This window comes from Carettochelys insculpta, chromosome 2 (assembly GCF_033958435.1).
Source record: "Carettochelys insculpta isolate YL-2023 chromosome 2, ASM3395843v1, whole genome shotgun sequence".
Lineage (NCBI taxonomy): Eukaryota > Metazoa > Chordata > Testudines > Carettochelyidae > Carettochelys > Carettochelys insculpta.
Window position 1 is genome coordinate 124051802 of NC_134138.1, and position 14386 is coordinate 124066187.

The 14386-nt window shown below is 44.2% G+C and overlaps 1 protein-coding gene across 1 annotated transcript; it reads left to right on the forward strand.

The window, feature by feature from the left end:
* Positions 1-4588: 4588 nt before the first annotated feature.
* Positions 4589-14059, forward strand: GCM2 (glial cells missing transcription factor 2). Its single transcript, XM_074985912.1, has 5 exons — positions 4589-4660; positions 9222-9474; positions 10266-10378; positions 12798-12923; positions 13178-14059. The coding sequence occupies exons 1-5, from the start codon at positions 4619-4621 to the stop codon at positions 14057-14059; spliced, it is 1416 nt and encodes a 471-aa protein (XP_074842013.1). The 5' UTR covers positions 4589-4618.
* The last annotated feature ends 327 nt before the right edge of the window (positions 14060-14386 follow it).

The window sequence follows — 14386 nt, forward strand, 5'->3', positions numbered from 1 at the left end:
AGTTTGTTTCCAGCCACCAGTGCTGACTCTCAGTGCTCTGTGCTAGAAGTCCTCTGGCACCTCATAGACTAACGGATATTTTGGAACATAAGTTTTCCTGGGCAAAGACCAGCTTCATCAGATGCATCTGTTAGTCTATAAGGTGCCACAGGACTTCTTGTTCTCGAAGATACAGACTAACAGGGCTATCCCTCTGACAGTGTTCTGCGCTGTTATTTAGCTGTAATTTACCCTTAAATGTCTTCTAAGAGCCCAGGAAGCAGTGCAAGTGTTGATGCTGCTGCTAGACAATATTGACCTACTGTGGCCCGGCAAATCCTGTCTGGCACAGGTCAGGTCGGGAGGGTGCTGGATGAGAGAGGTTCAGCCTGTAGTGACAATTGACCTCCCAGTGGGGGTGAGACTGCAAGGAATACTTTCACAAGTGGGTCTGAGATGGGACTCTCTTCCCCTTAGTGTTTTGAACCCAGCCCTTCTTCCCTTACTCAACAGGCATTTGGATAGCAGCCTCAATTTTTTTGGAGTAGGAAAATTGACTAGTTATGAAGGGTTATTATGAGCTATATCCGCCTGCCGTAACTTTGGTAGAAATTCCATGGACAACTTGCCTTCCCCGGAATGATCATATGCTCTTTCAGAATTAGACAAAAGCTTGGCCACAGCCGGCCGGGGGGGGGGGGGGTGTCCTTATGATGACCGTGAACAACCAGAATCCGTACCACAATCTTTATCAGATCTCAGGCGAGAAAATTCTGTCTTGAACCCATTAAAGGGAGGGAATATATTGCCTTTTCTGCAACGTAGAAAGGAGTCCCCTTTTGCAATAACCAGCTCAGGTCGGGATTATCTTTGATGCCAAAAATATTTCACAGCTCCAGGAGATAATTTTATAGCGTTTATAGGACACACAACAAACAGGTGAACAAAGGTGCCCAGGAATTGTCTTTATAGGTGATGGAATTTGGAGTACAGTTGTGAGGAGATAAACAGAATAGGGCCCTTTTCTGCCTTTAGGATCCGTTTCCCAGTCTAATTACAGATGTAAACAGAAGCGGAAAACTAGGCAATGTTACACTGCAGGGTTTTTCTTAAATAACTTATGTCTTAATAATAAGAAAAACTTACTATGTCCTAATGTCTGAATAAGTTTTTTCTGAAAAAAAAAAAGTGTTCACACTGCAAGACCATTTTGGAATTGACATTCATGCTCGAAAGCCCAATTTCGAAATAAGAGCAGTGATGGGATGGCTCCCTGGAAGCCAATTAAGCCAGAGCTACCTGTTACTGAGTCCACCATGACTCAACTTCCAAACTGAAAAGGGCGCCTGGGGGGAGGGAAGGTCAGTCAAAAATCATTTGTTTTGGTGGAGCTACATTTGGCGTTAAATGCCCTGTTATTCCAGAATAACAAGCTTTGCCCTGTAGCTACAAGGGATTTTTTGAAGGAAAAAAAAGGGGGGGGGGGGTTTTAAGCCAAAAGGTATATTTTGCAGGAGAACTATGGAAGACCGAAGCTAGCTTTCCAGATTTTCTGGGGCCAGGCACCTACTTCCTTCCAGCTCAAAGATAATGCTACCCTCTAACATCCTGACAGACCCCCACGATATTAAGAGCCAAAATGGTTTTACTGATCAGGTTTTCAAATAAAAGAAGTACAAACAACGGGTCTGTCTTTACAAGTTCCTAAATGTGTTCGTGCTACGACCACACCCGTTCCACTGAAGACACTCCTGAACGTTGGTGCAAAGAACAATCTCGGTCCTCTGCACTTATAAATGTCAGTCTGTGTTGGAAATTATCTGGATCTGAAGAAATGGGTCTGTCTCACGAAAGCTCGTCACCGAATAAATAATTTCGTAGGTCTTCAAAGTGCTACATTTCTGCTGTCTTATTTTGTTGTTTAACTGCACAGCAATGTAACCACTTTGAGTGTGTGGAGAAACAGTACAAATACGAAGAGTACAAAAGCATAATCCGTAAGAGCAGCCAGTAGTTACTGGTCACTGCCTACTTAGCGCTCCCAAAGGGGTCTTTTCAGATCCAAAATTAGCCTGCAATTACCAAGTCTTATAGCTGGAAATAATGGGTCAGTGATCTGAATTTTTTCATACATCCTTTTTGTGTCAAGATTCGGTCCTGCACCCATTGAAATCAACGACGAAGCTCCCGCTGCTTTCTGGGGGTGCGGGAGTAGATCTTCAATGCTGCCTCCGCTTCTTTTGGCGAGAAGCATCTCTCGGCAAATGAGGGTTGTGTAATTTTGTGTCTCGGAGAGACTGCAGCGGAGAGGAGCAGCAACCCCGTCCCTGCAGCCGGGACCTCCGCGTAGCTGCAGAGCAGCCACAGAAGTTGGGGGAAACGCAGATTCCCTTCAGTTTCCAGAGAAGTTTGCCGGAAGGACGACGGCCGGATGAGTTGGCTTTGCTGAACAGGAAGATATGAACAGCCGCAGACCCCTGGGTCCGTTACGACAAAGGGAAGGGGGAAGGGTTGCGTTGAATTGCAAACCTCTCAGCCGGGAAGGAAGGAAGGAAGGAATGCAGTGCCAGGCCGTGCTCCTTAGCTGAGCCTTGTTCTCCCAGCGGGGCTTTTTATTGGCACCCCTGTGGGTTCCCTCCTATGGGAGAAGAAGACTGGACCGTCCCTCCCCAGGCTTCTCTGCTGGTCCTTCGGAGGCTGGATTCGATGCAGCGTGGGATAAACCGATGTGCAGAGCTCCCACCGGGATGGGTGTGTGGCAGACGGGGCCTCTGAACTAACGGGCTGCACCCGCCTCGCGCCAAAACGGAGCTCCCTCTCCTGGGGGGCGAGAGCGCACCTCTTCCTCGTCCTGCCCCATCGCCAACAGCTCCGGAGAAACACTCCGAAGGGTTTAGCTGCGGCTGATCGCGGCAGCGCGAGAGGGGACCGCGAGCTCTGCCTTCGCTGGGAACACCTAGGGCTGAGGGAGCCCGGGGGTCTCGCGCCCGCCGGGCACTGCAGAGCTGGGTAACAATCAGGCAGTGTTTGCTGCGCGAGCTGCGGAAGGCCGCGGCACGGAGTTTGCACATCCCCAGGCTCTTGCGTTTTGGGGAGGTTCCAGCATGCACGTGCTTTACCCCCACCCCCATACATCATCTTCGGAACCAGTCTGTGCTCGGAAGTACAAAGCATGGCAGAGAGTCTTACTGGGCAGGCAGAGCTTTGGACCTGTGCCATTCACCTCGCTCAGGACTGGAGGCTTGAGGGAGAAGGGTTGAGGGTAAACTCGAGAGCCCAGCCCGTGTTCTTGGTTATTTACTTACCACCGTGGGAGTATGTCTCGGGTCTGTTCCTAGGGATCAGAAGCAACGTGTGGGGTGGTCGGGCGGGGGGAAAGGAGCCTTTGATCCTGGACTAGTAGATCAGCTGTGAATTTTTAAAGCTCATTCTTCCTTGCTTCATTTATTTACCTGGGTGAAATCTCCCATGGGGAAGGTTCCTGTCAGATTTCAGGGCGTCCTTCTGTTTGCTTATGCTTGAGATCAGCGGTTCCCAACCTGTTCATCCCCAGGTACCCACCCAACCTTTTCTGGACCCCCCAATCACCCCCTAACCCTTCAGCCCCCCCCCCCCATCAAAGCCAGTCCCAGCCCCGATGTGCACTTCATGAAACCCCAGCTCAGCTTTTCGGGTGGCGCTTCATGACCTCGTTGGAAAAGCAGCACTTGGTTATCACCTTGCAACTTATTTTCTAACGCTCATTTGTATTTCTCTTCATTTCCCCCCCCACCCACCGAACCCTCTGCAAGGCCCGGGTGGGGAACCGCTGCGGCAGAGCTAGTCTTGTCCTAAGCCTTGCCTCGGAACGGACTGGCGAGGACATGAAATCCCGGCTTTGGGGCGGTAGCTTCACGTTCTCACCCGCTCACCCCGGAGCGCCCTAGCGCCGAAGCCAAAGGCAAGAGGGTAGTGACCGGCTCCCCTTGGAAGGGGCAGCAGATTTCCTGGGGCGGGCAGAGGACGTGCAGGGGTTGCCCGGGAAAGCTCGTGCTCAGACGTATCGTTTGGTCTTGAGAGACCCCTTGTTGTCCCGGAGGCACAGACCCACAGGCTGCCCCCTCGGACACTGGGGGTTGACAGACAGCTGCGCACCCCCGGCCCGGTCAGCTGAGAGGCGCCTCTCCTGGCCAAGCCCCGGACTGTGCAAACTTGCCGGGCTCTGGTTGTCCGGGGCCTCGAGGTCTCCGCGCCCGGGATTCCCAAACTTCCCCTTGGCGCGTGGGACTGGAGGGGAGGAGCCGGCCCGAATACCAAGCCCCCCCGCCCCCCTTGCGTTTAGCACAGCCCAGGCCCGCGGGAGGGGGGGAGCTGGAAAGGAGGCGGCGAGCAGCGGGACCTGGCGCCCACGCCCTCATAAAAGGGGACTCGCGGGGCGCCGGGGAGCGGCGGGCTCCGTTCAGCACCGCGGGCCCCGGACAGGGCACAGCGCAGACGCGCCGGGCGGGCAGCACTGCCAGCGCCCGGGCCGAGCAGCCCCCGCGCCTCCGGGCACCTCTGTTCCTCCGGGTTCCCACCCCGGTGCGTAGGGTCCCCGATGGCCACGGCCAAGGGCGCCCCGGAGCCTCTCCAAGAGGCGGACTGCGTGTGCGCCTACGGGATGAAGCTAACCTGGGATATCAATGACCCCAAGCTGCCTCAGGTAGGGGGGGCCGAGGGCGCTGCGGTGGGTTGGGGAAACAGAGCTCTGATCGCTCGGCGCCCGCTTCCAGCCAGCGCCCAGCGAAGGAGGGAGCCGAGCGGGACCCTAGCCGGACTGGGACTGCAACTGACCAGCTGCGATTTGTGTCTACAGCCTCCAAGGGCTTCCCCTCCGCAGGGCCCGCTCCCCTGGCTGCCTCGGGGCGCTGGGAAGTCCCGCGCCCGGGAGAGAGAGAGGGGGATGCTGGAGTGAGGGTTTTCGTAAGACTGAGTTGACGCCCAGTCTGTATCTGGGACTTGCAAATGACTTGGGTGAGGTTAAGCGCACTGGGGACGCGGAACGCGGAGCCCCTGGAATCACAGAACACTAAACCTGGGAGGGCCCTCGAGAGGTCACGGACAGTCCCCTGCTCTCACGGCAGGACAAAGCACCGTCTAGGCCATCCCTGACCGACGTGTGCCTAACCCGCTCTTAAATAGCGCCAGTGATGGGGATTTCACAATCTTCCTAGACAATTTATTCCAGTGTTTAGACACCCTGACAGGAAGTTCTTTCCTAATGTCCAAACTAAACCTGCCCCTTTGTAATTAAAGCTCATTGCTTCCTGTCCTACCCTCTGAGGTTGAGCAGAATAGTTTTTCTCCTTCCTCCTTGAAACAACCTTTTACGTACTCGAAAGTTCTTATTGCGCCGCTCAACTAAACTAAACCTTATTCTTTCAATCATCTTTCAGTGGTCATGTTTTCTAGACCCACCCCCCAATCATTTTTGTTGCTCGTCTCTGAGCCTTTACCATTTTTTTTACATCTTTCTGGAAGTTGTAAAGAAAAAAACCAGGATTGTTCTGAGAGGTTTGCTTTCTCAGTGGCTCTGGTCTTCGTGCTTTTGGAGATTTGTCCAAACAGAGAAGAGATCTCAGAGTGATCACTATATTTTAATTCAGTACTAATAAATTATACCTGCCCTGTTTCTTTAAAGTGGGACAGACTGTGTGTGTCTGAATGGTTTTGTGCTTGCTGATTCCATTGTCTATTTGTTTATCAGGCTAGTTTAATTAGACTGGCATAAACAGAGAAGAACAAAGTGGGTGTGGGTAATATATTTTATTGGACCAACTTCCACTGGTGAAAGAGACAGAGATGGGAAAGGTGTCAGAAGGGTCACAGCTAAATACAAAGTGGGACAGATTGTTAAAGGCAGGAATAAATGCGGGGGATTTATTGAGCCTGAGGGGAGACCTCACAGTCATATTTTAATTCTTTATAATTACATTCAGGTACAGTCACGTTTATTTAAATACTTAGCAAACACTTAGGTGTGCCATAGAAAACCCCTCTAAAATAATTTTAAAATAAACTATTAGTGTGAGTCCAACAAGGAAATGGTTCTCAAGAGCCAATGGTTCTCAAGGCCAATGTTAAAAATAGAAGAGAAGGTTCCAGATCCTCATCCCCTCTATCTATGAAAAAAGAAAAGCTGGTCTCAACCTCCTTGAAATCTGTTCTTGTGATTCCAAGAATGAGAGCTCCTGCAATAAGGGATGAAGCTGGAAGAAGAGATTTCCTGATTTTACCTACCTAACGCTCCATTTAGCATCAACACTTTTAGTATTGGGCGGTATTCTACAGAACATAAAGTAGCCTTTGTTACAGAATGGAAATGATTTCTTCTGTGTAAGCATTCAGTAGTATGGAACATTCAGGGCCTGATTTTGCAAAAGGTTACTCACACACAAAAAATCTCACTGACATCAAAGAAACTACTCAGGAGACATTTTCTTCACTGGGATTCCATGCCAGAACAAAATTGCTTCTGTGCATAGATTGTTGGAGCAATAGGAACTCAATGGCTGAGTTGCAAGTCCAGAGTGAGGTTTTAGAATCATTGATTTGCATTGTTGTAAAAGACAATGTGAGCATTACGGGTTTCACTCAAATCAATGGCAAAACTCCTCTCAGTTGCAGTGGTGCTAGGATTTCACCCAATGTCTTACTCCATGGAATAGTGGGAATATGGAGAAGAATTTAAGACTTTCCATATTCATATAGTAGGTTTATTGGGAAATTCAGAAATTGACTATTGTGATTTTTCAAAAAAATCTCCTCTGATGGCCTTATGATATAAAATAATTTAAAACTTTCTCTCCAAAGACTTGATTTTTCAGCAACTACTTTGCTTGACTCTTCAGTTTTGCAGGGAATTTGAAACTGTCAAAGGTACTTCAACCTAACAAGGGGAAAAATCATATACTCCTGAACATAAGTAAAGCAATACAATCATAGGATGGAAAAATTACAAAATTAAGAGCTTAGTTCATATATTTAGGAATTACAGTTTTCTTATAGCCTCCTGAAGTTGTGCATTATGATTAATGAGAAAAAAAACTTTCATTTTCAAATATAAAATGATCTCTTGACAGAGTTGTGTAGGTGAGCTAATATCTTTTATTAAACCAACTTCCACAGAGCTTTTAAATCTTAGCTACCTTTGACATAAGAACATAAGAACAGCCATACTGGGTCAGACCAAAAGTCCATCTAGCCTAGTATCTTGTCTGCTGATAGTGGCCAATGGCAGGTGCCCCACAAGGAGTGACATGATTTCCCTTTACAGAAACCATGTTGACTTTTGCCCAACAAACTCCGTTTTTTTTTATTCTTTACTATCGTTTCAACTAGTTTGCCGGTAGGGAGATAAGACTTACTGGTCTGTAATTGATGGGATTGCCTCTAGAGCCCTTTTAAAATATTGTGTTGCATTAGCTATCTTCCAGTCATTAGGTACTGAAGCTGATTTAAAGGATAGGTTATAAACCACAGTTAATAGTTCCACAATTTCACATTTGAGTTCTTTCAGAACTCTTGGGTGAAAGTTGTCTGGTCCCAGTGACTTGTTACTATTAAGTTTGTTAATTAGTTCCAAAACCTCCTCTAATGACACCTCAGTCTTGGACAATTCCTCAGATTTGTCACTTACAAAGGATGGCTCAGGTTTGGGAATCTCCCTACCATCTGCAGCCCTGAAGCTTTGACATCTCTTTGTTATCAGATGGTGTTTATCATTATTCAAATAATTTAAAATATTTTAAAAATTTGTTGAATTGTCTATTCGTTTAATAGATTTTGGTTGAGTTCAAAAACTTGTTTCCTTTCTGATCTATTTTTGTAGTCCCTAAAAGCTTGTCATTTAATCATTTGGACTTTAGTCCTACACACACTCATGGACAAGCTTAACTTCACGCACATATATAGTCCAGCTGGGTACCTTAGGATCACTTACAGGCATAAAGTTAAGCAAATGATTTTGCAGGGTCAGAATCTTACTTTTCTTCATTGAGGACATAACAAAGAAAATGTTTTTAAAAATCTCTGTATTCTGTCACTTTTGTAATAACTACATTTTGGTAGGCATCTCTTTCAAAGCAATACTTAATATCTCAATTTCAAAACATGCTTATTTTAAACTATAAGTATATTCCAAAAATATATATAATTTATAATTCTATGCAATTCATATTCTTTGGTAGAGGGTCTATTCAAGCCTTATTAGATACATTTTAAGAAAAGTGACATAACCAAAACTTTTACTGAGAGTATTTCTAATTTTTATTATTCTATAAACCACAAATCCAGAAATGGACCGAGCATAAGAAAATGAGAGATGAATTTTATTTGTTTTTGTGCATAAGATACTACAGTAAACTCATAGCCAGCATTGTATCATCTGGAGCTCTCAAATAACTGGCATTTTAACCATATGTAAATTTTAGTTACCTTTTTCATAAGTACAGTATACTGAATGTAAAAACAAATAAATCCAGCAAATACAGTATAAGTTTACAGTGTACAATACTACTGTTATTGGTAAATAAAGTACTCTGCATACATTTTTATTTATTTGTTAATATCTACTCTTGTTTTTCTTTAGAGTTATGCATTGCTAGGCATACCTCTCTATTATCCAGAATATTTGAATACTCGTCAATCTCCCAGTGCCAGGGATGTCAGATACGATAAAGTTTACTGTAAATTGTTTATTAAGTTTCTGTTACTGGCCAGTCCGTTACAATTGTGTAATTTAAAGACTGTTGCATTGCAAAGATGTCACTGATCATAGCGAGTTTCCCAATGAGTACTGATGGTCAAGATTGGAGGAGGCCAGTGTGATTCCTGCAACCCAGATTGAGTTTACAGGGCTGGCAGTTTTGTTTTGTTTTGTTTTTCAGTTCTTCTTGTTTATAAATTAAACACACTTGATTTGGAGTGACTGAAAGTCTATAGACATGGAACCCGACAATGTTAAGTTTACAAATATGATTTAGAATAGAGCTTTACTTTAGTAACAGTATTATTTCCTTTTGTTGTTCTAAATATACTGATTTTTAACTTCCTTGAGTAACTTCTTATTACACACTGGAACAGGGTAAAAAAGTATAGACAGAATGAGTAGTTTTTACTATGCTGAGGTACTCCGTTAATACGTTCTCCTTCCTTCTCTCTGGTCTCCACTTCCCCCTTCTTTTCTATTGTTGCTTTTCTCCTCTAACTCAACTGTCATGCAGGAGCCCAAGCGCTTTGATGTCTTCCAGGAATGGCCAGACGGCTACGTGAGATTTATTTACTCAGCCGAGGAAAAGAACGCACAGCATCATCTTAGTGGCTGGGCCATGCGCAACACCAACAACCACAACTGCCAGATCCTCAAGAAGTCCTGCCTTGGCGTGGTGGTCTGCACCAGGAACTGCATGCTTCCAGATGGCACCAGGCTGCAGCTCCGACCTGCTATCTGTGACAAAGCCCGCCAGAAGCAACAAAGTGAGAGAAGCTAAAGGGGTGGTATTCCAAAGGCTGAACCATTCTTTTCATTTGGTCCTGATTTCTGACCCAAAGGAAGCTAGCTCCCAATCACAGACAGCACTGACTTATCCTGCTTTTGTTATTCGTAAAGCAGTAGTTCCAAATTTCAAAAATGTTTGAATGTTAGATAGTCCAGCCGTTAAGCATGAACATAACGAACATGGTATTTCACGAAGGGCAGAAAGTTATTTCACGAAGCGCAGAAACTGAAAACCATATTTTAGCAGAATAGGCAGATTACAACTATTTCACTCTATTTAATACATGGAGATTTTTATAAACTATTTTAATTATTCCTATACTTAACTTTACCCATCTCTATAGTGTCATTGGAGCTAATGGGAGGATGCTTGTGAGAAAAGTTAAGCATGAACATAATAGCTGTTTGCAGGACTGGGGCCTTCACTGAGACTCATTGATGCTGGTCAGTGTTTAAAACTTAAATAATCTGAAGAACATTTAAATTAATTCCATATTTAATATGAACACTCAGAACAGCCTACATGATGGACTCAGATCTAAATATCTTTGAAGTCTAACGTGTCCACTTCAAGTACTCATCTGTAGTCCATGTATAGTTTATAGTTCCACTATGCTCCATTGTGTACCTTATTTTGTTTGAGTATTATATTCTGATTTGGAGTTTCATTAAAGGATCAGTTATAGTGCGGGGTGAACTCAGGGATGTGCTCAGCTGATTTCTCCCTTTAAACCATGCTCTTCGACACTCACTGTATCTGTTTTTTCAGAGAAAGCCTGTCCAAACTGTAACTCAGCCCTAGAGTTAATTCCTTGCCGAGGACACAGTGGCTACCCAGTGACTAACTTTTGGAGGCTTGATGGCAAGGCAATATTTTTCCAGGTAACACACAAATAGTCCTTAAATTTACCTTCCTTCTTACTATTCTTATGAGTGCACACTCATATTAAGACTCCCAGCTTTTACCACTGAATGAATCACATAGTACTCAAAGATGAAAATCTGATGAATGTCATGTGTTAACTATAAAATGGGAGATTTTCCTGCACAGGGACTGATCAAGATTTAAATATGTCTATGGGTTAGATTTTCTCCCATTAAAAGAACTCGCATTCAATTGATCATTTGATTAATTCACTGTGTAGCAATGAACATCAGACGTTTATGCTTAATTTTACTGAATTAAGAGGAAAGTGGAGGGAGAGCTTGGCTAACGTGGTAGACTGGAGAAATGTGATTATTCTGATCATGTTCCTTACATTTCTCTGTATTCCAAAATATTCCCTTTTACTGTTCAAAAGTTATTTCACGAAGCACAGAAACTGAAAATCATATTTTAACAGAAAAGACAGATTACAACTAACTATTTCACTCTATTTAATACGTGGAGATTTTTATAAGCTATTTTACTTATTCCTGTACTTAACTTAACTCATCTCAGTAGAGCCATTGGAGCTAATGGAAGGATGCTTGTGAGAAAAGTTAAGCATGAACATAACAACTGTTTGCAGGACTGGGGCCTTCACTGAGACTCATTAACACTGGTCAATTTTTAAAACTTCAACAATCTGAAGAGCATTCAGATTAAATCCATGTTTGATATGAACACTCAGAATAGCAAAATGATCCTACCCATAGCAGATATTTTTTCATTTCATCACATGAGGTTTCTTTCTTCACTGATTGGCTCATATGACAATAGTGATCATCTGGATAGGGTTTTTTCTTCAAGCAGCACACAGTAGGCCTGTGGAACCCTTTCCCAGAGGATGTTATGAAGAGTAGAACTTTAACAAGGCTCAAAAAAGAGCTAGCTAAACTCACGGAGGTTAGGTACATCAATGGCTATTAGTCAGGATGGGTGGGAATGGTGTCCTTAGCTTCTGTTTGTCAGAGGCTGGAAATGGATGACAGGAGGAAGATCACTCAACGACTACCTGTTCTGTTCACTCCCTCTGGGCATTGGCCACTGTCAGAACACAGGATACTGGGCTAGATGGACCTTTGATCTGACCCACTATGGCTCTGCTTGTATTCCTATGGTTCTACCATTTGTTTTAAAACAAGCTATAACCCCATTCCTGCAAACACTTAAGTATGTAAATAGTCTCATTGACGTCAGAGAGAATTTGGGTCCAAAAGTAAGACAAGTCACAACAACAGAAAGGTAGAAGAAAGTTTAAAGTAGACCCACATAACCCTTTTAATGGAAGAGCAACTCTGGATGCCCTTCCATGGAATGCATTTCAGTTCTGCTTGAGAAGAGTTGTTGTTTTTGAAGTAAAGAGCATTTGTCAGCGTGCACTGTGCAAGATTTTTAAAACTGATGTACACTGTTTTAATGGCCAGTATGATGAAGGAAAACTAAGATTTTCAAGTTCAGAGCTCCTAATCTTACCTCCCAGATCCTCTCAGCTACTCCTGAACTCCATGGCTATAGACAACATCTTTATTTTCCACATCCAAATTTTGGGGTCATATTTAACTTCTCCTTCCCTTTTGCTTCTCACCCACGTGCAGAGGGTGACCAACTCCCTTTGCTTAATTCATCACAGCATTACTAATCTTCAGCTGCCCTCTCCTCTCCACTCTAACGGCTAAGTTACTGGCCCACGCTAAGGCACTCACACCTTGCATTGCAATCTCCTCTTCAGTTTTCTTGTTACTAAGTGTCCATCAGTTCAAACATTTCCATGCCTTCTCCTGTAAGGCCACTTTTACTTGGGAAGCCCTTTCAAAATCTATTCTTCAACCTCCATCTGTACCACCCTTCGGCCCCTCCTAAAGAGTCACTTATATAATATTTATTAGAATAATTCCTTACCCTGCTGTTTAAAAATAGACACATGACCACAAAAAACATTTAAACTATGAAGTCATCTATTTGGCTACCTGAGCAATCATGGCATCAGACCACCATAGCACATGTTGGTCTATCAGTTTCCCCTTGTCAGGGGATCTGGAATAATGTGTATGGTGTGGGTGCGAGATGCCATTGAAACAAACTGTAAACATTGCATATCATGAAAACCACTTCAGGACAGGAGCATGTGGGAGCAACATCCGGGACTCTAGTTTCAGCACGTATACCCCTTCCTGGAGTATGTTACATTTGTCTCATACATCCATAGTTTGGACTATAACCTGTTTTAGCAGGCATTTTTTTTCTATCTTTTCTGTGAAGCACCAAGCTTTCTCATGGATGCCATAAAATAATGAAAAATGACCATAAGCTTTAGCTGCACACTTATCATTATTTTCTTTAAATAAGCAAATTATTAATGGTTTATCACTACTGCAGGCCAAAGGAGTCCATGACCATCCTAGACCAGAGAGTAAATCCGAGACAGAGGCAAGAAGAAGTGCCAATAAGAAGCAAGTGTCGACTTCTCATCTTTTCCAGAAAAAGAGGCTTATTAACTCAGAGGTAACTCTACATCTGCATGTTCATTACAAACATGGTATAACCACATACCATGAGTCAGAAGGCATAACAGACTCTTACAAGACACTGCAGCAGCTTGATTTCCTTCTTGGGAGTGGGAGGGCAGGTTGTTAAAGCAGTGGAGAGGCTGCCAAAGCTGCAATAAGCAGTAATGCAAGAAAGCATATAGAACTGTATGCGCACGGGTACAATATTTATTTCTGGAACTCAAAGATTTGTTTTCATAATCTTTTCAGACAAGACGATATCATGATAGCAGTGGTCATTTCAACAACACCCATCATTTGTCATGCATGGAAGGCTCAGAAAAATTCAGTATCATTACAGACACCAACTTCCCAGTTCCACCTCAGCCTTATCCTGCATTTCAAAATACGGACCCTTGCAAAACTGCTTATGACTCAGCCAGCTTCCAAGGGACTGCTCCGTCACCATTCCAAAAGTGTCCTAGCCCAAGAATCTTGCTGCCTAGGTCAGGAGGCTATGAATTTGGAGTTCCTAGTTATAGATGTTCTAGCTCCTATCCAACAATTTACAAAGATTTGGCAAATACCCCAGGCAATTCAGACCCCCTTAATGTGACTGGACTTCAGTATAACAGTAATTCATTAAGTGCCCATGATAAGAACTTTGATAGTAGACATCATGGGCTAAAGCAAATTTTGGGGAAAACTGGTTATGGAGACAGGAATGACTACGGACAGATTCAAGCAAGCACTAATCTCCCTTATTACAGTGGGGAGTATCCTTGCAGGTATGGTACAAATTCTGCTCAAGCTGCCCCAGCTTTACAAACTGTTATCACAACAACTACTAAAGTATCCTACCAGGCCTACAAGCCCTCAGTGGTGAAGTACAGTGACAATATATGTGATGTAAAAAATTCTCAGAACTGCACCCATCCAGCAGAAAACATCCCAGGAACTGTTTATCCCGGGATAAAGATTCAAGATGACTGTGGCGTGGTAAAACCAGCTTTGCTGTACCAGCACGATGCAGCTCCCACAAAGTCAGAACAAGTGGTGACTGTGGATACATATCCGTATGGGCCAAACCATGGAAACAGCTGCTGTCAGCATGAAGGACAATCATTCAGATTTACAAGTGATGAATACTAAATGCTATGTGTTTTAATATTAATCACATGAAGACTAACCCCTAGTGATTGGGAGTTAGGGTGACCAGATATCAAGTGTGAAAATTAGGACAATATTTTTTCAGGGTTTGAGACAACCCTGATGATACGAACATAGGAAGAGGCATACTGGGTGAGACCAAAGGTCCATCTAGCCCAGTAGGCTGTCTTCCAACAGTTGCCAATGCTAGATGTCCTGGGGGAATGAACAGAACAGGCAACCATCAAGTGATTTCTCCCGTCACCCATTTCCAGCCTCTGACAACGAGAGGCTAGGGAGACCATTCCTACCCATCCTGGCCATTGGCGG